Genomic DNA, 26,786 nt, shown 5'->3' with positions numbered 1-26,786 from the left:
ACTTATTTACAAGCAAGATAGATTATTCATCATAGATTAATATGCTGATTATTTTCTATTTTAAAACTGAAAAATGACCAAATACAAAGTTCAGGCAGTACTCTTACATAGGACCATTACGACTGAAGAAACCATTGGACTGTTTAATGGGTCAGGATAAATCTCTCTTCAGAAACCAGAAGAAACACCTGGAGGTGGAGTGAGTTAAAATAAAGAACCCTTCTTCACTACTACAAAGGGGTGTAGGAAAGTATTGATATATCGAAGTATTGCAATATTAAATTTTGTAATCATGTATCAGTTCTCAAAATCATTATTATTGATTATTAATGAATAGACGTAAAGATTGCTGGCAGACAGTGGTTCATTTAGTGTTGTGTTTAAACTCTGACCACTAGATGGCAGTGTTGTACTCTGTCTTCAGATCAGATTTGGATGAAAACGTTTCTCTTTATATAACTCTTATTTATATAATTTAAATTTTATTTGTGTTTCTTATTCTATGACAGTTTTTCTACAGTTTAATAAAAACACACTGTCTTGTCTGGCTTACAGAATCACGATAGATATATATAATTGTTACCTCCTAAATCGTGATGTATATCATTTTGCCAGATTCTTGGCCGTACACTACACATACTAAAGTCTAGTACTGAAGTGTGGAACTCGTAAAAGGTTTTTAAGGAACGATCTGAGTTTTTTTTCTCCTATATGAATAACAAAATGCTCCCTCTTTTGAGTTTCTTGGTTCTGTCTTTACTAAAGAATAACCTTTTAAGAGTGCACACCTGATGATTCCCTTCAATTGAAATGAACCACAGATGACATAACCTATCATCTTTAAGCATCTGGAGATCTTAAGGCCTTCTTACGATGATGATGATGATGATAGTATCTCGGGCAGCCGTGGCGTGTGAGCCAGACTGGACTTGGCACCACAGTTCTTTTCCAGCTGAGCTGCAGAGATGGTAATCCTGCTGTAATGGTGGAGATGCCATGCAGAGAAAAAATCATCCCTGGTTATTGATGTTTAGCGACTTTTACCAGCAGGTGTGTGTGTGCGTGTGTGTGTGGGTGTGCATGTGTGCATGTGTGCATGTGTGTGTGTGTGTGTGTGTGTGTGTGTGTGTGAGGATTAGACAAGTCATGAAGAACAAAAACCTCCAGTAAGGCTGTGTGGATGGTGCCAGCTGTGGGTGGGACGTTATATCAGAAGAGGGACGCTCTCTGGGTCAGATCTCATGTGGAACGCTGAGGATGTGTGACTGCAGTATTGGGGGACTTCAGCCACTGCTGCTATGCTTCAGAGTGATAAACACAACCTTTTAGTGCATCAGTAAAACTCATCCCTTAAAGCGAGAGTTTGGTGATGCTGTTCTCCAGCCTGAATTGATTTAAAGCGAACAGTCAAATCTTTAGGAAACCACAGGAGTATACGAAGAGCCATTTATCCATAGAAAGAACTGTTTGTGCTTTGAAATGGTTCTTTTCAGCGGTCATAGTTTTATATGGACACACTGCCCTTACTCTGCTCTGATTCAGAGCCACCACTGCAGCCTGTTACTGCAGCAGTTAAACTTCAGCTTCTAATGCGAGAGTCAGAGGAGAACCACTTGTGGTTCAATAAAGAACCATGTTTGTGATGGAGATGTTGGTTTGAGCATGAGGACCTTTAAACTGTTAAAGAACCTGTTCATCAAGTGAAGGTTGTCAAGTGATGTCGAGGGGTGGATCTACATATTAGTCAGCGGTTTTTGAAGATGATGAAGGTGCTGAAGTGGGAAAAATGGACAAGCGTAAGAATCTGAGACACCAAACTGTGGTGTTCTAGATAATGACTGGGTCAGAACATCTCCAGAACATCAGCAAGCAGGTCTTGTGAGGTGTTCCTTCCCAGTATGCAGTGGTCAGTACCTATCAAAAGTGCTCCAAGGAAGGACAACCGGTGAACCAGTGACAGAATAATGGGTGCCCTGGGCTCACTGATGCTCATGGAGGTCCCGCTCACCTCACACCTTACAGGACTTTAAGTATCTGTAACACAGACAGGATTCTGTGTATTTTGCGTTACCATTGTATCAACTGGTGCTAACTGAAGTGTGTTAATGCAGAGACCTTTTGTAAGCCTGAGCAGTGCTGGTTACTCTGGACTGGAAATTGAGGGAGGGGGGTATTTTCAGATATGACCAGCGCCTGAAGTCCACTCTTCTCTTTCTTTCCCTCCTGCAGTTATTTTGAGCTGGAGAGCAGCGGCCTTCGGGAGGAAATCCGCTACCATTACCGCCACAATGGAAAACCACGCTCAGAGACTTTCCCTTACAGACTGGCCGACGGGCAGTGGCACAAAATCGCCCTGACCATCAGCGCCTCTCACCTGCTGCTCCACGTCGACTGTAACAGGTAATTTACAGAGTTCACGCTCGTTACGAAAGAGCAAATTTTATACATCTAAAGCTACGATGGAGCTTTACAGTGATTTAAATCATCAGTCTAATATGAATCTGCAGGAAGTGTGAGTTTTGCTGTCTAGAGTGATGTAATCCAGCAAGGTGTGTGGTTTTTACAGCCCAGTCAGAATACTAGTGGAGAGTTTTATCCAGTATGATTGTGCAGGGTGTAGTTCTGCACTCTGACAGTGATTATTTGCACATTGATTTTAATCCAGTATGAATCTGCTCTGTGTTGCATTTACAGCTTTTTTTCAGTATATTTTTTTTCAGTATATATTCAGTATTGCCTGAAGGTTTGACTCATTACAGGGCCAGTAAGGTTTGACACAGTTTGAGCTTCGGGTTAAAAAAGAAAAGCTGATGAAAATCTGCCAAAAAAAACAGCCATTGGCCGGTTTGGCTGTGCAGAAATGGGAACTGGCTCTAGCGCTGTACTGGTTTGCTGTACTACAGGGTGGGACATTGATTCTTCAGCAGATTCAGATTTGGGAACTGTGGGGCAATATCTGATATTGTTAATGTCTGTATGTTCTGTTGGCTATAAACTTTTCTAAAGTGTAGAAATTGGGACTAAACCCACTTGGTTAAGGGTGTCAAATTTAGTACACTCTTAAAAAGAGAGGGTTGGCCATAAATTAACAGTTTTTGGTTTCATCAAGGCAATGTGTGTAAAATAGATGCGAGTGTAAAGAACCATGAGGGCTCCGACTGGCTCAGCGGTCTAATGCACTGCCACTATGGCCTAGGGGTCAAAAATTCCAAGCTAGTGCTATGGGGACATGGGTAGGATAATTGGCAGCGTCAAATTGGGAGATAAAATTAGAAATGTATTTAACAACCCTTTAAATTGGTAAAGAACTTTTACTTCCACTTCTTTAAACAATGGATTCCTTTGAAACACTTTTATTTTTTAGAGTGTAAAATTTATTTTAGTTCAGCGTCACATTCAAAAAAAGTACATCAGCACATCGTCCATTACTGCAGTTTCATATTGAGAATCTGCCCGTTCTTCTTTTTACTGTATCAGACTTTTATGATGAATGGACCGACAGAAATACACCAAAATTGCTTGTAATAAACACGTTTTTTCCTTATCTTGTAAAGCTGCTGTTTTGGAGATATGATGCTTTTTGTGTGCCAGCAACCAAATTTCATCATGCTGCTTTAACCGGTGTAATCTGGCAGTAATTATATGATTGTGCGATCGCTGTGCATCCCTTCTTCAAATGCTCAGCGTCTGTGAAGAAGCTGAGAGTCCGTGTTGATGAGCAGCGCAGGAGCTGACCTTTAGGGCTGGTTTTTCCACCACGGTTCGAGTGTAAACTCTGACCACCGCACATGCGGCCCGAGGGGGTTTTCAGTCTGGGCTTCATCTTTGTTTGAAAGTCTGGCTCATCAAGTGGTTATAGTGCTCTGTGTGGTTAAAGCACCCTCAGGATTTGGAGTGGGTTGAAAGTCAGGATGGCTCTGTTCCAGCGGTGTAGGCTGAGCAGTCCTTCTCCATCGTCTGCTTCAGAGAGAATTTAACCCCTGCGAGTCTACATATATCATTCCTGTCAGATCCAGGCTGTCAGAGGAGCTACTGGTCTCCTTAGTCGTGCAGCTTTATGAGCCTGTCTGAGCATTAGCTCTGTCATCTGGAGGTTGTAGGTTTACTGGTGCACTAAACTGGTTGTGTTTCTGATAAAATGGCCAGTAAGTGTAGCTACTAGATAGGTGGGTAGAAGTCGGCTCTCCGAGCCCAGAGTGTTCCCGCCGTGGTCTGAGATTAACCTTTTGGCTCAGTGGAGTGGACGGAGGGTAAATGCTGGCGAGATTGGCATATTGATCAGTCCTTCAGAGTGATCGGTGTGGCTCACGGCTGCAGAATCGATCACTCAGTGCGACTCCTGAGTCTTTCACTGAGGGATGGAGGCAGCATTACTCCTCTGCTCTTAGACGTTTTAGGTTGCGTGCTCATTTTCAGCTTTCTGAGGAATCTGAAATGATGATCAGTTCTGTACTACACTTTACTGACCACAGCTTATATATACATACACAATATATACATACGAGTGTCTCCATACAAAAGTTTGGTTATGAAATAGATGTTTATAAATGTTTATTTTTACAAAATGTCTATAATAAAAAAAACTGCATCAATTTATATTTATTACATATCAGTGCGATCTGTCTGATGCTCAGATTGAAGAGCTGATTATATAAGCTGTAGCTTTTATGATGAAAGTGTTTTGATGTCATGTCCATGGCAACGTCCTCCTGATGCATGTTAATGAGCAACATCAGTCCAGCCTTAGCTGGGTGTATTATATAAAATAATACAGTCTGTATTATATGATCACAAACCAACTGCACATTTTATTACAAAGAGGAACTGCAGGATCTTGTGTCCGAGGGGCAACTCCCAAAATATAAATGATCTGCGTGTTCCTGCTGAAGTGGTGTTAGTGGATTACCCGCAGTTTAAATCACAGGCTGTTTGAAACTGAATCGGTTTCTGAGAGCTCTACAAGTGCCAGCAAAGTGCCCACCCAGCCTAAAGAGGGCCCACTTTAGTGTATTGCGTGAGGACAAACATTACGTTCTGAAGTCCCCACTGTGTTTAACCTGCTCAAATTAAGCACGGCGGTTGGGAATTCGCCGCACGCCGTTGCTTTTCCTTTGTATTCAGAGCTAATCTGTCTGTGTGCTCCGGTGCAGTGGCTAATGTTGTAGTGCGCCGGCTCCGGCGTGCTCGCTCTTTAATCTGCTGGTCCACGCCGGAGACTCCAGCCTGCTTGCTTTTGTTCAGATGCGCTGCTGTGATGGGAGGGATAATGAGGCATTGTGGGAAATATAATGAATCTTTGTGTGGCGATTGCTTTGCTGTGGTGTAGCTGTAGCATTTTCTGCGCTATGAGAAGCTTCCAGCTGCGAGCGAGCTGGGTTTACTGGAGGTGTAAGATATTGTACTTTCGCTGGTAACAGTGGTGTCATTCACTCAGACTCTCTCTACAGGAACGCTGGCTGAGATGGTACCTGACGGCTCATGGTATATTTTTGTTTTGTCTGTAACATTACTACAAAAGTATTGGGACACCTGCTCATTTCTTCTGAAATCAAGAATATTACGAGTTTCTCCTGCTTCTGTTGGAGTAACTGTCTCTACTGTCCAGAAAAGAAGACTTTCTGCTAGATTCTGGAGGAGGAGCATTGCTGGGAGGATTTGATTGCATTCGTAGCTTTAGTGAGGTCAGGCTGTTGGATGATGATCACCACCCCACCTCATCATCCCCAACTTATCCCCTCCAAAAGTACTGGATGGAGCTCCTCCACCATCATTCCAGAAAACACAGCTCTTCCACTGCTCCACAGCTCCTCAATGCTGGGGGGATTTATACCCCTCTACTAGCCCACGCCTGGCATTAGGCAGCATGGAGCCAATAGGTTCATGTTTATCTCCTATTCTATTGGCAGTACTTCTTCTCTACAGGGACTAGACAAGCTGTGTGTGTGCTTTTGCACATGTGTGTCAGCAATGGGTGCAGCTTAAAGTAGCTAAATGCTTTCATTAGAAGTTCACAAACATTTGAACATACAAAAGCTTCCAATTGAAGACTGCATTTGAGTGTGAGAACCGACCATCATATATAAGTCACAGAAGCAAACTTGGTTAATGTAGAACTACTGCAGTATAACATTGACATTAAACAGATTAATAAGATTGCTGATGTTGGGTAGTATAATAAAGGCCTTTAATATCAGGTCAGGCTCTATAGAGCCAAACATGTCCGCTCCAACGTCATTAACTGAGCATTTTCGGATTGTTTAATATTTAATGCATCTTTGTGGACCTTTAATGATTGTTTAAAGAAAACAATTAACCCACAGTAATTACTTCACACAGCACACACTCGGTCCAGTGCTTAAGAGCCCCATGGGCAATTAGCCTGTAGCAGCCGTTGGTGTAAATGTAGGATTATTGTGAACAGTGCTGTAAATATAAACAGAGACACGCATGACTTAGGGGTTTTATTCTGCTGGTTGTGAAACGGCTGACGGCAGCATTTCAGCCTGTTTAGAGAGGTGTAAGGAAATAGAGGTGGTTCTGTTACAGTAGCTGTGTGTGTGTGTGTGTGCTGTATACATCAGTGTACAGTTTTCTACTGCCCAGTGTTTGACAGTTAGCTGTGTTTATGTTCAGCGTGTATTACAGTGCTGCATCATCGGCAGTTGGATTGGACTCACGTGTGTTGGTGGAGACTTGCCTTCACCTTCTGAGCGTTGGGGGCATTGCTAGTGATCGCGCGAGTTCACATGAACAGGGGTAGGGTAATTGACCTTCAAAATTGGGTAGAAAAATTTAGTTTTTTGGGGAGAAAACTTTTCACCAAAAGAAAAGTGCCACTTTTGCCCATGTTTTGTTGCCTGTCTGAAATTTAAGGTTGCGTGGTCTCCAGACTCCAGAGCCACAGTCTGTTCTTACTGCTGAACTGAATTTCTTCAGTGGGAAGAAATGGTGAGAGAAGCTTTGTGCACTTGGTTTACTCTTATCTTTGACCTTCATCGTTCATATTGGTCATCCTCAACGAGTCTGTGGTCACGGGCAGGTTTTTGTGCTGGTGTTTAGAACAGCATGTTCTGTCTGCAGTGTTTTCCTCATGGAGGGAGATGTAGATGATTCTTTGAGGTTCATCTCAGGACTGAGGTGAGAGAGGCCCGGCAGAGAGCTCTCACTTACAGGAGCTCAAGGCTGCTTGAATGATTGAGTTTTAAAGAGCTCAGTCAGTCACGTCGATGTTTTGACCTTGCTATCTGATGGAAAGTCTTTTTCACTGGTGAGGTAGAAGTGCTTTACGTCTTGGAGAGCTTCAGTTAAAGAGGCACGCTTACGTTTGCACGACTGTTCAGAAGTTTGATTCAGAATTAATATGTACAGTAGTTTAAAAGCTGTGTGGTTGCAGATAAATGTATAAAATTTTGGTTACAGTAGATTTTTAACTTTGTTGAGTCCTAATATGTATCCTAATAATGTCTGTTATTTAGAAGATACATAAGAAAACCTCTTCCACCAGCTGAGCTGAGAGTGGTCCTCAGACTCCTCTAAACAGAGCAGATATTAAGGGTTTACACTTAAAACTGCACCTTTCTCTGAATCTGCAGAATGAGAACCGCTAAGCTAAGCATGTTCTTGATGTTGATTATGGCTGCTACTACTATCTAGAACTCCATTCCCAGCACTCACCATGTCTTCATATGGCTTGACCTGTCTGAATACACACTTATGAAGACATCATAAGACATGTCTTTAGGGCATATATAGCAGGTCTATATATAGTATTTATTAGAACTTTTCAGGTGAGGGTGGATAGAAGCCTGAATACAAACTGCATACAAAATATCATAGAAAGTATCAGAAATGTAAAAAAATAAGATGAAGTAAAGAATTAAAAAGTAAAACTGATGCCCTCTGAGCTAAATATTCATAGTTTGAAATGAATCATTTTAGTATGAAATGCTAAAGCAGTTCAATTCAATCTTTCAGTTTTGTGTGATTCTCAAAATACCAATCTTACATAAACACTTCTAATGTATTCTTATTTACAATTCTTTTTTTCTGATTAAAACTATTTCTAAACCATGTTCATGTTATAATCGTGTTTATTCATGATTATTTAAATGAACAAATAGTTAAATTATTTAAAATGTGTGTTACAGTGAATAAACATGGTGGATGAATACACACTGGTGTAACTTGGATACAGCTCAGCTAGTTTGCTATTTAATGATTAGAAATATTTAGGGTATAATAAACATCACAGAGCAGAAGGGGTTAAAACATCCAATCAGTTTCTTAGGACAGGTAATGTCTAAGTCATTACTACATTTTCTTTTATGTCTCAGGATAGAGACATTGTCTTCACTCTGATGTCTGAAGGTATCTTGAGATGTCTTGGCATAACGTTTGGTGTGGCGTAACAGGGAACACCACTACCTGAGCTACCGCACCACATGGGAGACTGGGGTTTGAATCCTGGTCTGGTTGACTGCAACAGCTGTGCTACACCAATAAGGGTCCTTGGGCAGGACTCCTAACACTACACTACTACTCTGGAGACGAGCTTCAGCTAAATGCAGTAAATGTAACTGTATGTCCCCCTATCACATGAGGCTGCCAGTGCTGGGAAGGTGAAGGCTAGCACAGTCGTCCTCCAAGATGCATGAAGTAGCTCCACCACATCTTCTCAATCCAGAATGCTAACTGCTAAATATTGTTCCTCCTACGCTCTCCTGTGATTTGGAGAGGTGGGACTCGTGCTCTCTGGGAACACAAGTCCTCCAGTCAGTAATGGATGGCTCGTGCATCATCTGGGGCCGATCCTTTTAGTTTTGCTGCTTCTTTTAGTGGTGATATAATCAGCATAGAGCTCCAGTGGACGTTTAGCAAACTGGAGCCTCAGCGCAGCAGACTAGCAGAAGGCCATCTTAGCAGTTTAGTAGCATAGCCTGGTGGTGTTGGTCTTCAGCAGCGGAGCGTAGCCTCGATGTTGCAGTCTAGCAGCAGCAAAGCGTAACCATAGCATAGTCATCGAGCAGCAGGGTTCAGCAGCAGTTCCAATCAGTGCTTGAGAATGACTGTTGCTAATCACTGCTCCATTATAACTGGGGTTATAAAGAACCGTTCAGCCGCACTCCCTCACTCCAGCACAAGCATGGCACGGCTAATTCAGAGCTGGCCAGACGAACGCAGGCTAAATTCTCTCCGAAAATATCCTCATAGTTAGAATCCCTCCTAAATAGCTTCTGCTCCTGGTTCAGCCTCGGCCTGCTTAATGTAACGTAAAACCATACTGACCAGAGCAGTGTCTGCAGAGAGCTAGAAATAATCAGCAAGGTCTCATTGATGGATGAGTGAGTCCAGACATGAGAGAGCCTCTTAGAGCCCCAATGATTTCCCATGTCGGGTCATTTTCTCGCCGGTAATGAGGACATATTGACTGTTCATAACAACAGATCTTTTCTTTTTTCTCAGTTTTTTCATCTCGCAGTTGAAGTGGCTGTGTTAAGTCCTCAGATTACTCAGCGTCCTTATGTAGCCCACAGCGCATGCATATATTCATGAGCGTAAACCTCTTCATTTAGTGTTGGAGAAGCAGCATTATGCGTCTTGGTGACCTGGAGAGACCGAAGATGAATTAACAAGGACCTTTTGGTAATTACATAAATAATGACATGCTTCTAGTGTATAGGAGTGTTTATTGAGGTGTTTATGGACGAATATCTCCTATTCTAGTGTATAGGAGTGTTTATTGAGGTGTTTATAGACTAATATCTCCTATTCTAGTGTATAGGAGTGTTTATTGAGGTGTTTATAGACTAATATCTCCTATTCTAGTGTATAGGAGTGTTTATTGAGGTGTTTATAGACTAATATCTCCTATTCTTGTGTATAGGAGTGTTTATTGAGGTGTTTATAGACTAATATCTCCTATTCTAGTGTATAGGAGTGTTTATTGAGGTGTTTATAGACTAATATCTCCTATTCTAGTGTATAGGAGTGTTTATTGAGGTGTTTATGGACTAATATCTCCTATTCTAGTGTATAGGAGTGTTTATTGAGGTGTTTATGGACGAATATCTCCTATTCTAGTGTATAGGAGTGTTTATTGAGGTGTTTATGGACTAATATCTCCTATTCTAGTGTATAGGAGTGTTTATTGAGGTGTTTATGGACTAATATCTCCTATTCTAGTGTATAGGAGTGTGTATTGAGGTGTGTATGGACCAATATCTCCTATTCTAGTGTATAGGAGTGTTTATTGAGGTGTTTATGGACTAATATCTCCTATTCTAGTGTATAGGAGTGTTTATTGAGGTGTTTATGGACGAATATCTCCTATTCTAGTGTATAGGAGTGTTTATTGAGGTGTTTATGGACGAATATCTCCTATTCTAGTGTATAGGAGTGTTTATTGAGGTGTTTATGGACGAATATCTCCTATTCTAGTGTATAGGAGTGTTTATTGAAGTGTTTATGGACTAATATATCCTATTCTAGTGTATATGAGTGTTTATTGAAGTGTTTATGGACTAATATCTCCTATTCTAGTGTATAGGAGTGTTTATTGAGGTGTTTATGGACTAATATCTCCTATTCTAGTGTATAGGAGTGTTTATTGAGGTGTTTATGGACTAATATCTCCTATTCTAGTGTATAGGAGTGTTTATTGAGGTGTTTATGGACGAATATCTCCTATTCTAGTGTATAGGAGTGTTTATTGAGGTGTTTATGGACGAATATCTCCTATTCTAGTGTATAGGAGTGTTTATTGAGGTGTTTATAGACGAATATCTCCTATTCTAGTGTATAGGAGTGTTTATTGAGGGGTTTATGGACTAATATCTCCTATTCTAGTGTATAGGAGTGTTTATTGAAGTGTTTATGGACTAATATATCCTATTCTAGTGTATATGAGTGTTTATTGAAGTGTTTATGGACTAATATCTCCTATTCTAGTGTATAGGAGTGTTTATTGAGGTGTTTATAGACTAATATCTCCTATTCTAGTGTATAGGAGTGTTTATTGAGGTGTTTATGGACTAATATCTCCTATTCTAGTGTATAGGAGTGTTTATTGAGGTGTTTATGGACGAATATCTCCTATTCTAGTGTATAGGAGTGTTTATTGAGGTGTTTATGGACTAATATCTCCTATTCTAGTGTATAGGAGTGTTTATTGAGGTGTTTATGGACTAATATCTCCTATTCTAGTGTATAGGAGTGTGTATTGAGGTGTGTATGGACCAATATCTCCTATTCTAGTGTATAGGAGTGTTTATTGAGGTGTTTATGGACTAATATCTCCTATTCTAGTGTATAGGAGTGTTTATTGAGGTGTTTATGGACGAATATCTCCTATTCTAGTGTATAGGAGTGTTTATTGAGGTGTTTATGGACGAATATCTCCTATTCTAGTGTATAGGAGTGTTTATTGAGGTGTTTATGGACGAATATCTCCTATTCTAGTGTATAGGAGTGTTTATTGAAGTGTTTATGGACTAATATATCCTATTCTAGTGTATATGAGTGTTTATTGAAGTGTTTATGGACTAATATCTCCTATTCTAGTGTATAGGAGTGTTTATTGAGGTGTTTATGGACTAATATCTCCTATTCTAGTGTATAGGAGTGTTTATTGAGGTGTTTATGGACTAATATCTCCTATTCTAGTGTATAGGAGTGTTTATTGAGGTGTTTATGGACGAATATCTCCTATTCTAGTGTATAGGAGTGTTTATTGAGGTGTTTATGGACGAATATCTCCTATTCTAGTGTATAGGAGTGTTTATTGAGGTGTTTATGGACGAATATCTCCTATTCTAGTGTATAGGAGTGTTTATTGAGGGGTTTATGGACTAATATCTCCTATTCTAGTGTATAGGAGTGTTTATTGAAGTGTTTATGGACTAATATATCCTATTCTAGTGTATATGAGTGTTTATTGAAGTGTTTATGGACTAATATCTCCTATTCTAGTGTATAGGAGTGTTTATTGAGGTGTTTATGGACTAATATCTCCTATTCTAGTGTATAGGAGTGTTTATTGAGGTGTTTATGGGCTAATATCTCCTATTCTAGTGTATAGGAGTGTTTATTAAGGTGTTTATGGACTAATATCTCCTATTCTAGTGTATAGGAGTGTTTATTGAGGTGTGTATGGACCAATATCTCTATTCTAGTGTATAGGAGTGTTTATTGAGGGTGTTTATGGACCAATATCCCTATTCTAGTGTATAGGAGAGTTTATTGAGGTGTTTCCGGGCTAATATCTCCTATTCTAGTGTATAGGAGTGTTTATTGAGGTGTTTATGGACTAATATCTCCCATTCTAGTGTATAGGAGTGTTTATTTAGGGTGTTTATGGACCAATATCCCTATTCTAGTGTATAGGAGTGTTTATTGAGGTGTTTATGGGCTAATATCTCCTATTCTAGTGTATATGAGTGTTTATTGAGGGTGTTTATGGACCAATATCCCTATTCTAGTGTATAGGAGTGGTTATTGAGGTGTTTATGGGCTAATATCTCCTATTCTAGTGTATAGGAGTGTTTATTGAGGTATGAATGGACTAATATCTCCTATTCTAGTGTATAGGAGTGTGTATTGAGGTGTTTATGGACTAATATCTCCTATTCTAGTGTATAGGAGTGTGTATTGAGGTGTGTATGGACCAATATCTCCTATTCTAGTGTATAGGAGTGTTTATTGAGGTGTTTATGGACTAATATCTCCTATTCTAGTGTATAGGAGTGTTTATTGAGGTGTTTATGGACTAATATCTCCTATTCTAGTCTATAGGAGTGTTTATTGAGGTGTTTATGGACTAATATCTCCTATTCTAGTGTATAGGAGTGTTTATTGAGGTGTTTATAGACTAATATCTCCTATTCTAGTGTATAGGAGTGTTTATTGAGGTGTGTATGGACTAATATCTCCTATTCTAGTGTATAGGAGTGTTTATTGAGGTGTGTATGGACTAATATCTCCTATTCTAGTGTATAGGAGTGTTTATTGAGGTGTGTATGGACTAATATCTCCTATTCTAGTGTATAGGAGTGTTTATTGAGGTGTTTATGGAGAAATATCTCCTATTCTAGTGTATAGGAGTGTTTATTGAGGTGTTTATGGAGAAATATCTCCTATTCTAGTGTAGTTTGGATGTTTTATTGGTGTTTATGGTGATATATGCACTAGGATGTTTTATATGCAGAAATAAAAGCTTTACTGATTGCAGAGGTTTGTGTGCCTAAAATAAGACAAACCTCAGTCTAATTAAAATTCGAAAAGACCGTACCAAAGCATCAGAAACCTTTTTCAGTATGCCTACACCAGAGTCAGCCCTGTGCTTTGTGGTAATGCACACATTTGTCACCTTGTGATTGTACTGATGAGGGACGGTTTCTTCATTAAACATGGGATAAACATTGCAGTCCAGTTTAATTATGGAGAAATAAGGTATGTGGTAACAAAGCGTTTTCTGGCCATGAATGGGGTTTGTGCTGACATGATTAAGTGTCATTATTAAAAGGATATGATTAATAATGGGTTGGGTAATCCTCGGCTGTGTGGGCGTCGGGCCTGATGGCCCTTTAAAGATAAAAATGAATGCAAGAACAAATAGGCTGATTGATTCAGCTGCATTATTTACACATAATTAGCTGCTTGGTCTTCATGCTTGACCTGTTGGTTCTCTTGCTCAGTAATGGGAACCTCAGTGTTGTACTGAATGCAGTGTTTGCTTTTGATGAAGCTGTTATTTGTACACCTCGCTGAAGCATTAGCGACGTTAGCACAGCGCACTTGTAGCAATTATGTTTACAGAGCTGGTTGGTGGGACTGGCTTTGCGTCAATGTGGCTTTAATACGGTAGAAAAGCAGAGTGGTTTTTTGTAATTGTTCTCCTCTCTCTCTTTGGGATGCTTGGCAGTGGAACACTCTGGGAGGAAAGTGTTGCTTTTGATGGTCCGCAGGAAGAATCTTCAGCGGAGTAGAAAGGAGACATCAAAGCTATATTTGTGTAATTGGCTCTTTCTTGGCAGTTTGTCGGCATATTTACCCCAGTTTCTGGAGCAGCGGTGCTTTATTTTGGCACTCTTTTCCAAACAAGACTAGAGAAGGTGCAGTTTTGCCAGGCTTTAAAAACTGACTAGTATTTTAAGATTTTATTGTGTAAATTATTTACATATTAATAGCATTACAACCCCAAAATTACAAGACATAGTAACAAGTAACAAGACATAAATCGGATAACACTGCTTAAACTCTTAAAACATCACTCTGATTGTCTGATAACTGAAAGGAAGAGCAGATGCAGTTTACATAAATACTATTACCATTACCTTATTACATGTGTAAGCACATTAGAGAGGAAACTGCACTGAAGTGCATGCATCTGTAATTACACAAGCTGCACTGCTCTAATCCACCTGTAACCATGAATATATCACCTGTAGTTACTCTGCAGTTCCTTGATTATTAATGTGTAATTACACAGTTATTACAGACAATAAGGCAGGACTATCAGACTACCTTAAGGTTGGTCAGATGACCTGAATTCAGGCTGCAGCGTTTGACAGGTTTAACATCAGCTCTGAAAGTGTGATGGCGATGACACACACACACACACACAAGCTGACTGGTGTAATAGGATTTGGGGTGTGACAGTGATTTACATGCACTCATCCCAGAATATGATTTGTGTGTGTTTATTGAGGCTGTTGTTCTTATAAGGAATATTTAACCTGTTTACCGGCGGCGCTGTGTGTGAGGCGTGTGTGTGTGTGTGAGGCGTGTGTGTGTGAGGTGCGTGTGTGTCACACAAGATGTGATTTTGTTTATTTATTCTCTTATTTGTTTATTTTACCAAAAATATGGCTGCAGTGCAGGCCAATAAAGGCCAGAACACACACAAACACTCCCACCCACCCACCCAGACCCACACCTACACACACCATCTGTCCTTGAAAACATCAGCGAGACGATGGAACATAAAAATCATGTCAAGTGTCACCCGCCAGCAGAACCACAACCAGATTCAAACACTGAGGGCTTTATTTCTATTTATTTAAATATTATTCTCTCTCTCTCTCTCTTTCACACACACACACACACGCACACACACACACACACACACACACACACACACAGTACAGGTACTTACATAAGAACTATATAACGATTTTTAGTTGAAGTAGTACTTTAGTACTTTAGTACCTGCTTTTAGTTCATATTCCACACACCCCACCTCCTGACTCTAGGGGGAGCACAGGAGCAAGAAATACCCATTTCTGCCTAATACTGCTTTTAGCAAACACACTGGACGCAACACAACAAGGGCTGAGTGTTGGATGGTGATCTCTGTGGCATCATGGACGGCATGATGGTAAAAAAAATTCCAGCAGATTTCATCCTTTTCCCCAATCCAGCTCTTACCCCAGTTTACTCAATCTTGGGTTAATCACATCAGGCAGGTCTTGTGGGGTGTTCCTGGTATGCAGTGGTCAGATCTGACCAAAAGTGCTCCAAGAAAGGACAACTGGTGAACTGGCAACAGGGTCATGGGTGCCCGAGGTTCACTGATGCTCATGGAGGTCCCACCTCACAACATAGAGCTGCTGCTAACATTAGTCTTTGTGCCAGAGACCAGAGGACTTGTGGAGTCCACGCCTCGACAGGTCAGAGCTGATGTGGCGTCACAAGGGGAATCTACTTGATATTAGGCCGGTGGTGCTAATGCTATGATCAGGCTGATCATATATGAGGCTGATCAGTGCTAAGCTGAATGAAGTATAATCACACAATGCAGAATGTGTAGAGCAGCCGAGTGAGTTCTAACTATAAAGTCTACACTGATTCTACACTGAGGAAACAAAGGTTATTACATGTATTGAAAATGTGCAATTTGAACTCTCCTAACTAGAATTACACACGCTGTACTTCTGTACATCATTTATAAGAGAATATTACACCAGTTATTACACTGTTATTACTAGCAGTGCTAACCTAATAACAACTTTACTTTGCAAATTTACCTTGTTATTTCAAAAATTGATCCTGCATAGTCTGTGAATGTACACAAGCTGGACTACGCTAACGTGTAGTCTCCTACTCCCACCTAATAAGCAGTACTACAGAGATGGACCAGGGGATAAATTACATTGATTAGTAATAACTGTGTAATCACGCAAGCTGTACTCGAGCTGAATTTGTCAAGTCAAGTCAAATTTATTCGTACAGCTTTTTACAACTGTTGTCGTCACAAAGCAGCTTTACATAATCAGTAATTAGTAAAAAACAGAAAAAACATAAGAAATAACATAAGAAAACATGAAAGATCAAAGACCCCCAGTGAGCAGGCAACGGTGGAAGAAACCTTGGGAGGAACCAAGACTCGACCCGACCCGTCCTCCTCTGATCAAAGATATAAAATTCAAAGATAATAAAAGTTACCAAACCTCTATACTGCTGAACCGCTCAGATCATAATATCATCATGATATAATAATCATGGTGTAGAAGAGCTTAATATAGTCATGGCAGTGATGGTCAGAGGAATGATGAGTAATAGTGGTGATATTAATAGTGCAGATAGTTAAGAGTCCATTTAGGTTTAACATGGTCATTAAACAGGTAGCAGTGGTAGGAGGGTGTGCAGCTGGTCTGGCGTGGGTGGTGGTGGGTGAGGGGCCTGCTGGCTGGACTGGTAGTTGGCAGCTGGTCTGATGCAGGTAGAGGGGACCTCAGCGGGCAATCTTTCGGCAGGTTGGGTTGGGTGACCGTTTACTCAGAGAAGGTAAAAAGACAGAGTTAGTTCTGAACCAGTCACCAGTGGTTAGATTATTGTAACTACTACTGATGTGTAAAGTGTCTCTAATTACTGTTTAATTAAACAGGATGTACTACTGTAATGTAGTTCATCAGTAATTACACTGATCCTTTGTAAAGTCTCTAACTGTGTAATTACACAAGCTGTAGAGATGTAATGCAGCTGCCGCAGAACATTGTTACTTATTTACAGCACTCCTTATGTGTAACTACAGAGTTATTACAGACAGTGACTATAATGCTGGTTCAAGCTCTTTGGGCCTCAGTTAAAGTGGTAATTTCGAGGCAGGTTTAAACGTAATGATGCTTTTAGATGATTTCCATGCCCACATGGATGCATTACACTCTCAGGACAGATGCTGGGTGAGCTGGCCTGAACCTGTGTCTTCTTTCAGCTAAGCAAGACACAGATCAACACAATAATAACTCTAATAACATCAGACCTGGGATGGAGTGAAAGTTTCTAATCTCTCTGAATACCCGTCAGAGAGAGAGGATTGAACGACAGGAGGGGTTTGTTTAAATGTGAGCTGTATGAATGGGGACGTTAGAAGTGAAAGCTTCATTTTATAAGAAATTCTTCAGCCGTGCTGCTGTAATTGACAGGGGCTCAGTTCAGATATATTTCTATTCAGATCTGAGCAGGAGCTCCATTTCCAGCTGAATCGCTGGAGCTCAGTCTGAACACAACCTCAGTCAGGACAGGTTAATTGCGGGTTCAGCTCAGGGGAGCGGGGAAAAGCCTCGTCCTCAATAAAATGACCTTCACACCAGCATTTAACATTCCTACTGCACAGAAACTCTGAGAAGAGAAATTATGTTTTGCCGATCTCCAGCAAAGTTGGACAGATTTGCATAAACCATGTCTTACCCCATGGTAATGTAGCCTCCATAGACTTAGACTGCTCCACAGCTCAATGCTGGGGGGCTTTATACCCCTCTAGCCCACGCCTGGCATTAGCCAGCATGGAGCCAATAGGGTCATGATGTTGATCTGCTCCAGAGAGTCCTATTCTATTGCCAGTAAAGCAATGGGTGCAGCTTAAAATAGCAGAATGCATTCATTAGATGGGGTGTCCACAAACATTTGGACATATAGTGTAATTCAGCTGTTCTTGTGCATCCATCATTTGCTCATTGGAGCTGGCCCAAGACATACTCGAACGACAACACCCCAGCACCACCAGGGGGTACACCAGGCGATTTCTGTATTTATTTATTTTGATGGTTGGCGCAGTAATACTAGGTTAGTGAGCTCCTGCTGTTGGCTGCTGCCACTGTTGGGCAAATACAGATTATGCTCATGACAGTGGGTACAGCGTTACACACAGTGTAACCTGTAGAATGATGAATCTGGTGCTGTGGTGGCGGTAATGGGGACCCCCAAATTAAAATTTGCTTAGGGCCCCATGAAGGCTTGGGCCGGCCCTCGTCAGATTGATGATGCTGTTCCCAGCTCTGCTCTTATAATAATGATCCCACTGTCCCCCAAAACTCAACACATCCCACATAAGCAGCACTGGGGACTGTCCGGATCTTTGGGAACTCTGTGTTAGTGGGCCTGGATCTAAGAATGGTTGTTGAATAAGGCCCATCGGTTCCAAACTTTTGCATGGTCGCCTAAATCAGATATATCATCATAACCGTTGAGTGCGATACTGACACATCCCAGCACGACAGGAGGAGGGGGATTTAGTTCCTCGGTAAAGGCAGCCGCTCGCTCTCTCTCGCTCTCTCTCTCGCTCTCGCGCACACGCTCTCTCTCTCTCTGCTTTAAGTATAATGCGTATTCTCTCAGATATCTCAAGGCTGGCAGCTCCTCTGCTGAAGCCGAGTACAGCCTTAGTTCTTTATCATTAAATTCTCCAAAGCTGAGCGAGAGCAGAAAGACTGGCAGGGTTTAAATCACCGGCCTTCAGCACAGAAGAGCCGAGAGGGTCCAGATTGATGGAGTGGACGGCGGTGGATGGTAGGCTTTTTAGTAATTAGAGGGGAAGACTTCACAGTGAGGGCAGATGGACCTGAACCTGTAATTTCTAACCTATCTGACTGGCCTGAGAGAAGTGGTGTGTAGAGTAGGGTTAGTTAGTGGGGGGACGGTGGGTGTTTGGGCGATATGGTGATATTATATAGTTATTATGATGTATTATGTGATGATGAGCTGCAGTAGATGTCATTTATACTTGGTTTTCTTAATCACTGAGGTAAACAGTGTGCAACCCCATAGGAAGCACTCAGCAACATCATACCAACCACTTAGCAACGTCATAGCAACCTCCTGCCTACACAATAGCAACACCACAGCAATTACCTAGGATTCCATAGCAACCACCTAGAATACCACAGCACAGGACACTGGGGGGTTGTGGGCTGGAGTTTGGGTGGATTCTGCTTTGTGGTAGGAGGCCAGCTCCCCTCTGATAAGTAGAGCCATCAGTGATAGATGACAGGGTTAGGAGGGAGATGATGGGACCTGTCATAGACATTTGATCAAGGGACAAGGCCTTCAGGCACGTTCCTTAACTTCTAATACCTTATTATTATTATTATTATTATTATTATTATTGGGATTATTGTTTATTTGTTATATTATTGTTTATATTGAATTATGTGGTGACATATTGTGTGTATATCTGTTATTTGTGTGTGTGTGTGTGTGTGTGTGTGTTTTCTTATGAACACTTTATGTTAAAGCCCCTCTCTGTCGCCCCCTCTGCAGTTAAGTCTGAATGTGGGTCTGGGTTCTGCTGCAGAGGTTTAAAATAGACGTGCTCTGGCCTTGTTCAGGTAGTCGAGAATGACGCTGAAGGCATCAGTCTTTTGTTCCTTCTGTTCCAGAGCTGTGATATCGGTCACCTGAAGCTGCTGCCTGTACCCGTTACTGAGGCAGCAGATGTACCCCACACTGTTGAGGGGGTGTGGGGTGGTCTCATCACAGTCTGTTTGTGCTGCACCGCCGTTTCTGTCAACTTAGATATGATATGTACGATATTTAAAAGTAATTAGCATGATCATTTCTACATATACTTTTTAGTTTATTGATAATATACTGTATAATATCAGTTATTTGGGATTGGGCTGCATGTGCACAACCCCCTACAGGACATACTTTGACTTTAGAAGCCTTTCTTATCCAACTGGTAAGATGAGCATATTATGATATCCAGATATTATGTCAAGGTCTCATGTTCAGACTCCAGATTGTTATGTTACCTTCGGAGAACGCTCCTCACTGCTGCAGCCTGGGAGTAATGTCTGTTGATGGAGCCTAGAGGACACCAGAGAGCACTCTGCTGTAGCTCAGTGGTAAAAACAAAGGATCGGAACTGGATCAGGCTTAAAACAGCTGATTCCCTGTTCATTAAAATACACCTGGATTGCTCAGCCACTGGACATCATCCCTGTCAGATATAAATTGGTGATATAATCACTGTACTGTGAGATATTAGAATGTCTCCATGCCCTGTAATAATCTACAGTTTTAATATAATCTCATTTACGTATTACGTAATATTATTTATCAAGCTGTTTAGATTAGTTCTGTCTAGTTCCTGTCAATCACGTGTCAATCATCACTGATATTTGTTTACGTTGCCCTCTCGCCCAGGCTTGGATTACACACAAGCAACAAGGAAATGTTTTTATTTTGAAATGTTTTGCAGTTTTCTAGGATTTTAAATGCAGTTCAGTGAACATTGGTTCAGCTTCATTAGAAGCACTTAGGAGTTTAGCCTGTGATGAGCTGAAGACTGTAAACGCTCTCTATCAGAGCTGCAGGTTCGGGGTGATGAGTTTAAACAGCAGATCCTATAAGGCTCAGCTCTTACTGCTCTCATCACGACTTTACTGCGCTTTTATAGAACTTCGGTCCTAAAGAATGGTTAGTTTGATGGGTTATGAAGCAAAAAATGATGTTTCCTGGCTGTAATTCTGCAGAGAGCTCCAGAAGAAGAGTGTGAACTCATCTACTGCCTCAGCTGGATTTTTCTTATAAAAATCTTCAATATTTTTATAATGTCTATATTTTAGTAGTGATTTGTGACCTCGCTCCCGAGCACACAGATTTACTTCTACCATCGCCTGCTTTGGCTGTGGACTGACAGGGAATTGGTCTCCAAAATGAGTTGAAATGAGATCTCGCTGTGTAGACGAGTCAGACACAAACTAAAGCTGGGTTTTCAGTAGTTGAACAGGTTTCAGAAGAGGTTTTTTTTTGGTCAGGTTTCCCCAGCAGTGGATTTCTCCAGATTTCTCCTATATTATCTGAATGTCCTCTAGGTGGCGTAATAGAGCACAGTTTAGAAGCAGATCAGCTGCAACTCACAGTGAGTGCTAGCCAGGCTACAGTACAGCTTCCAAACATGGTGGAGGTAGTTTCAGAATGGGCAGAGATATGTAAATGAGTCACATCTGGTGACATAATAGAGGTGTCTGTATTACTGTAAACTCCTCTTTTAATGACGCTGGAGAACTTCAGTTTTCCATGATGGAGGCTCTTTAATTTTTGTTTCTGGGACTTCATAGTTTTTTATACTCAGGAAATATTTCTTGATTAATTAACAAATAAAAGTGATCCAAAGAATACAGTTACACTATACGTTCAAATGTTTGTGGACACCCATAATGAATGCATCTAGCTTTTTTAAGTTTCACCCATTGCTGACACAGGGGGACACACACAGCTTGTCTAGTTCCTGTAGAGAAGTACTGCCAATAGAATAGGACTCTTATAAGCAGATCAACATCATGACCCTATTGGCACCATGCTGCCTAATGCCAGGTGTGGGCTAATACCAGGTTGCTATGAGGGGTGTAGCTCCATCCGTACTGGAGTTTGGGGTGAGTTGGGGATGATGAGGTGCGGTCATGATCATCATCCAATATCCTGACCTCACTAACGCTCTTGTTGCAGAATTTAATCAAATCCTCAAAAGTCTTCTTCTCTGGACAGTAGAGACAGTTACTCCAACAGAAGCAGGATCAGCTCTTTAATACCCTTGATTTCAGAAGAAACAATGAATGTGTTTGAATGTGTGAAAGTGTCCCAATACTTTTGTCCATGTAGTGTATTTACAGATATTTTGTTTTCTAGCATTTCTTGTATTTGTGAAATATAATATTCTTCTCGGCGGTGTGTATAGATTTCTGCATGTTTTTACTACCACCCAGGACAACACTTAATTCCACTAATTAGCATGCTGTCTTTAAAAAGCTAAGCTCATTAGCAGAATCGAGTAGCACTGGAGTGAACCCCCCAAACACACCGCAGGTCCTGATGGATGAGTGACGCTGAGGAGCGCCTCCTCTGTGCTGTTATTGATCTGTCGCTGATGAACGTGGCTGCTTCGTTCAAAGCTGCTTTACTGTCAGCAACTCGAACGAGCTAGTAATGGCTCCGAGGTTCATACAGTCCGCTGTGGACGCCGCTAGTGTAAGTGCATTCGCATGCTAATGGACTTCTGTCTCAGCAGCGCTGTAAGGGAGCTGTCAGCACATGCTAATGATGAGGTGCACGAGTGTGGGGTATCCTGGGGTGTCAGTGGGTCTGAAAATTAGCGAAACACTAGCAGTGCTCACGTTGCTAATTTTAACTTCGTTCTGTGGGTCAAAAACAAGCAATATTGGCAAAACTAAACCAGTGAAGAATGAATTTGCTTATATTACTCATGATAATTTGTGTTTTAGTGGACTTGCAAAGCTTCCTAGTAGTAAGTGGGGGTTGTAAAGTTGTAGACTACAGTAAAGAAGGTTTGTAAAGATCTAGTCTGCAGTAAAGAAGGTTTGTAAAGATCTAGTCTGCAGTAAAGGAGGTTTGTAAAGATCTAGCCTGCAGTAAAGGTTTGTAAAGATCTAGTCTGCAGTAAAGGAGGTTTGTAAAGATCTAGTCTGCAGTAAAGGAGGTTTGTAAAGATCTAGGCTGCAGTAAAGGTTTGTAAAGATCTAGTCTGCAGTAAAGGAGGTTTGTAAAGATCTAGGCTGCAGTAAAGGTTTGTAAAGATCTAGTCTGCAGTAAAGGAGGTTTGTAAAGATCTAGTCTGCAGTAAAGGAGGTTTGTAAAGATCTAGTCTGCAGTAAAGGAGGTTTGTAAAGATCTAGGCTGCAGTAAAGGTTTGTAAAGATCTAGTCTGCAGTAAAGGAGGTTTGTAAAGATCTAGTCTGCAGTAAAGGAGGTTTGTAAAGATCTAGGCTGCAGTAAAGGTTTGTAAAGATCTAGTCTGCAGTAAAGGTTTGTAAAGATCTAGTCTGCAGTAAAGGAGGTTTGTAAAGATCTAGGCTGCAGTAAGTGGGGTTGTAAAGTTTTTTAAAACACTGCTGGTTTTGCTGGATCGTTTATATTGGCTTGTGGACCCCCTAGATTAATGTCAGGGACCCCTCAGGCATCAAGACCTTACGAGTGAGTGAGTGAGTTCTGTACGGAAGGATTCAGTGAGCTGAGGATAAGCTGACAGGTGAGGTTTTTTTGTGTGTGTGTGTGTGTGTGTGTGTGTGTGTGTGGATTCTGCAGTTTGATAACACCAAACTTGCTCTGTGTTCCACATACACAGGATTTATTCAGTCAGTCAGCAGAACATTCTCTCTCTCTCTCTCTCTCTCGCTCTCCCGCTCTGCCTTAATGTATTCTCACCCCCTCCTCTCTGATCCCCCTATTCTCTCACTTTCTCTTTCTGTCTCACGTCCCCTATTCTTATTTCTTTGCTCTCTCATCATTATCTTGCTCTCGCTCTTTATTCTCATTCTCCACCCCCCCTCTCTCTTTCTCTTTCGCACTCTTACTTGCCTGCATTAGCACAAGAGAGAGAATGAGAATGCGAGAGAGAGTCAATGCTGGGTTCAGTAGGTGTGATGGTGGTACTGGGTCAGTGCTGGGTTCAGTAGGTGTGAGGGCGGTACTGGGTCAGTGCTGTTTCGAGTAGAACCGCTTGCACCCAGATCAATCTACAGTCACTGTCCACTTATTAAAGCCTTAAAGGGGAAGTCCATCACCTGTTCAAAATTTCATATACGCTGGGTTCTAGATAACCTCTCCCAGTCAGAGCTGTTCTACAGTGGAGGTTCTAGATAACCTCCCTCAGTCAGAGCTGTTCTACAGTGGAGGAGAAGGGAAGCAGACGTCTGAAGCTCTAATAAAAGCTCCTCACAGAAAGTTCTTCACCTAATGGTGATGAAGACGCTGCCTGATGCCTGAGACACTGTTCTACCAGAGTTCTGAGAAGAGTTCGGCTCTAGAACCTGCTTTTAAAATCGGTGTGTAGATATGTGTAGTTGGTGGGTTTGAATAGTAAGTAAAGAAACTTTGAGGCGTATAAACATATAAACTTTGTGTTTGTTTGATTTGCAGGATATACGAGAGAGTGATAGACCCTCCTCAGATGGACTTGACTGCGGGCAGTGGGGTTTGGCTGGGTCAGCACAGTCACAGGCACGGCCTCTTTAAGGTAAATCCCTACACTACCTCCACCTTTACACACTGAGAACAACCCCGTACTTCAGCTCATCGGACGATGTGAAGCACCTCATGGACCCGGCCTAGTAACTCACTCACTCGCTCGCTCATATTTAGCAAGACTGTCCACATGGGGGTGCTGGAAGTGCTTGAATAGCTTTTGGTGCTTCGCATCAGTGACACTGTGTGTCTGCGTTACTTCCTCTACTACTATTTTCAGTTGTGTTGGTCCTGCTGTAATTGTAGCCTTTTAAAACTGTATTTCCTGAAATCATTGAATGATCTGCTACAGGAGGGATTTTTAATCTGAAGCTTAAACAGTGTCATTATTTACTCAAATTAAGTAGATAAAGGAGGTGTAACAGTATGTGTATTTATACTGAAGCTTTACCGGATGGGGTGCATGGTTTGGTGCACAGAGAAAACACGGTATGCGGCATTAAAGTAAATACAGTCATTTCACCAGCATGCGTGGTGCTCAGAAACCTTAAGCTGTGAACCGGTAAATATGCATGGCAAAATTATATTTGCCTGTGTTTAATTTATTTCTGGTCAGTAAGTCAGTCAGTAAGGGCTAGTTCTGTATTTTTCAGAGAATGACTTGACTAGACTTTGTACACGTTTAGCAAAGTTGTCCACAGGGGGCGCTGGAAGTACTGGGATAGCTTTTGGTGCTTCAAATTAATGACACTGTAATAATTTCTTCATGAAGTCTTCAGTGTGTAAGCTATGTGTAAGTGTAATGTTGTGTGTGTAAATCTTCAGGTGTCGTATTCTAATAGTACTTTTTGTTTTTAATGATCTTAGTGACTAAAAGATACAAGAAATAGATTAAAACAAGTGACCTTATCTACCAGAACAATAAGACAATTAAAGACAATATGAAGTGAATTTATGACCAAAATAATCTGAGATTAGATTATACACAATTATTTAAATCCTCTTACGATGCTGGGGTAAATACTCATAAAATTTATAAATATTAAATATATTCTCTAGATTTTATTTATTTCGCAAAGATGTCTCAAGATCAAACAGTGAACTGACACAGGAGATGGAGGTAAAGTATAATGACTAAATTATTGTATGTTCAGGATTATAATGGTGAGTCTGGTACAGATGGAAAAAGAAAGCCCCTTTGCTGTTGAGAGCTTCATACGTTCATACATTCATAAAGCCGACAATGAGCAGGTTATTGACTGCACAATCTGTATTAATCCCATTCAGAAGGTAAAAGGGCAATTGCACACTTCAACCTTGCCTCTGAAACGCCGGTGAAAAGAACAGAACAGCTGCATTCAGAAAGTCGAACGGCTCTATGCTTTCAACATTTTGGGTCTCTTAAATCCAGTTCCAGACTGAAGAAAGGATTTTCAGATAATTGTCCTAAATGACGGAGTAATTCAGCTCATTTCTAACCTTCTGCTCTCAACTGCGGGCAGAGCGGCCTAAACCCGAGCCCTTCTGTGATCCGTCACTGTTTCCCTTTAAGGTTCATTCTGGCTTTGGGTTATGGATGAGGAGGAGGTCTGACTATTTAACTGAAGGGGAATTGCACCAAATTTTCTAAATTCCTTTCATAATATTAAATTAGCTCAATTAGAGTTGGGGGGCCGGGGGGCACCTTACCAGGAGTCTGTCTGTCTGACCACCTCCAAATAGGGTTTGTGTGATCTGATCATAATCCAATCACAGTGTGTCTTGGATTGTTTACACCTGGTTTTTAAATACAACTAAATGAGAAATCCGAACATGATCCGATCACCAAAAACTGACCATGCCAGGTGTGAACAGACTCAGAGAGCATAACTGTTCTCTCTGTCTCTCTCTGGTTGGACAGGATGGTCCTCCTTCTCCCCTCATCACTCTGACGTAGAGGCAGAGGAGGTTCAGCGGTTAGAGCTCCGGGCTGTTGATAACAGGGTTGTGGGTTCGATACCCGGGCTGTTGGGCCCTTGAGCAAGACCCTTCACCCTCTCTGCTCCCTGGGTGCTGGAGTTGGCTGCCCACCGCTCTGGGTGTGTGTGTGCTCACTGCCCCAATGACTAGCCTTAAACAGCAGCTCAGGGAGCGCTGATGCAGCACTTTTACGGCTATCTCCATCTCTCCTCACCAGCAGCTTCATCAAACTTCCTGATTCATGGTCGTATCGTGCAGATCTGGACTGATCCACACTTTCGGCCTAGCTGCTGCAGAAGATAGTGGACCACGCCCTGATGCAGGGTAGAATGTTAGGGCAGACTCGTGGTATGTGGCGTGTGGGTAAAGGGTAAGAGGACAGAGAGGAGGAGGTCGGGCGTGGTCCTTCTCCCAAAATTAAAAAAAAAAGTTAGGACATCACAACACCACATTGTCTCTGTTGGGCAAAAACCTTGTATCTCCATTGTTGCTGTTTTTCTCTTTTCTCCATGATGTGAATCTGCAGTTGTTCTTCATATTGTTTCAGAATTTCATGATGAACGGACCAATAGAAATGCTCCAACATGACTCTGAATGAAATCTTTTTTCCACTGAAGGTTTTCCTGCTC

General features: G+C 41.4%; 1 protein-coding gene across 1 annotated transcript in view; it reads left to right on the top strand.

The window, feature by feature from the left end:
• The window catches only part of LOC140537688 (protein kinase C-binding protein NELL1-like), a 211,444-nt gene that overhangs the window by 55,916 nt on the left and 128,742 nt on the right, over window positions 1–26,786 (top strand). The window contains exons 4-5 of the mRNA XM_072659862.1: window positions 2,230–2,400; window positions 24,154–24,250. Coding sequence (XP_072515963.1) covers window positions 2,230–2,400; window positions 24,154–24,250 — 268 coding nt within the window. The remainder of the gene's footprint in view (window positions 1–2,229; window positions 2,401–24,153; window positions 24,251–26,786) is intronic.

Source organism: Salminus brasiliensis, chromosome 17 (assembly GCF_030463535.1).
Source record: "Salminus brasiliensis chromosome 17, fSalBra1.hap2, whole genome shotgun sequence".
Lineage (NCBI taxonomy): Eukaryota > Metazoa > Chordata > Actinopteri > Characiformes > Bryconidae > Salminus > Salminus brasiliensis.
Note: the sequence above shows the minus strand (reverse complement) of the source record. Positions and strands in the feature narration are given on the sequence as shown.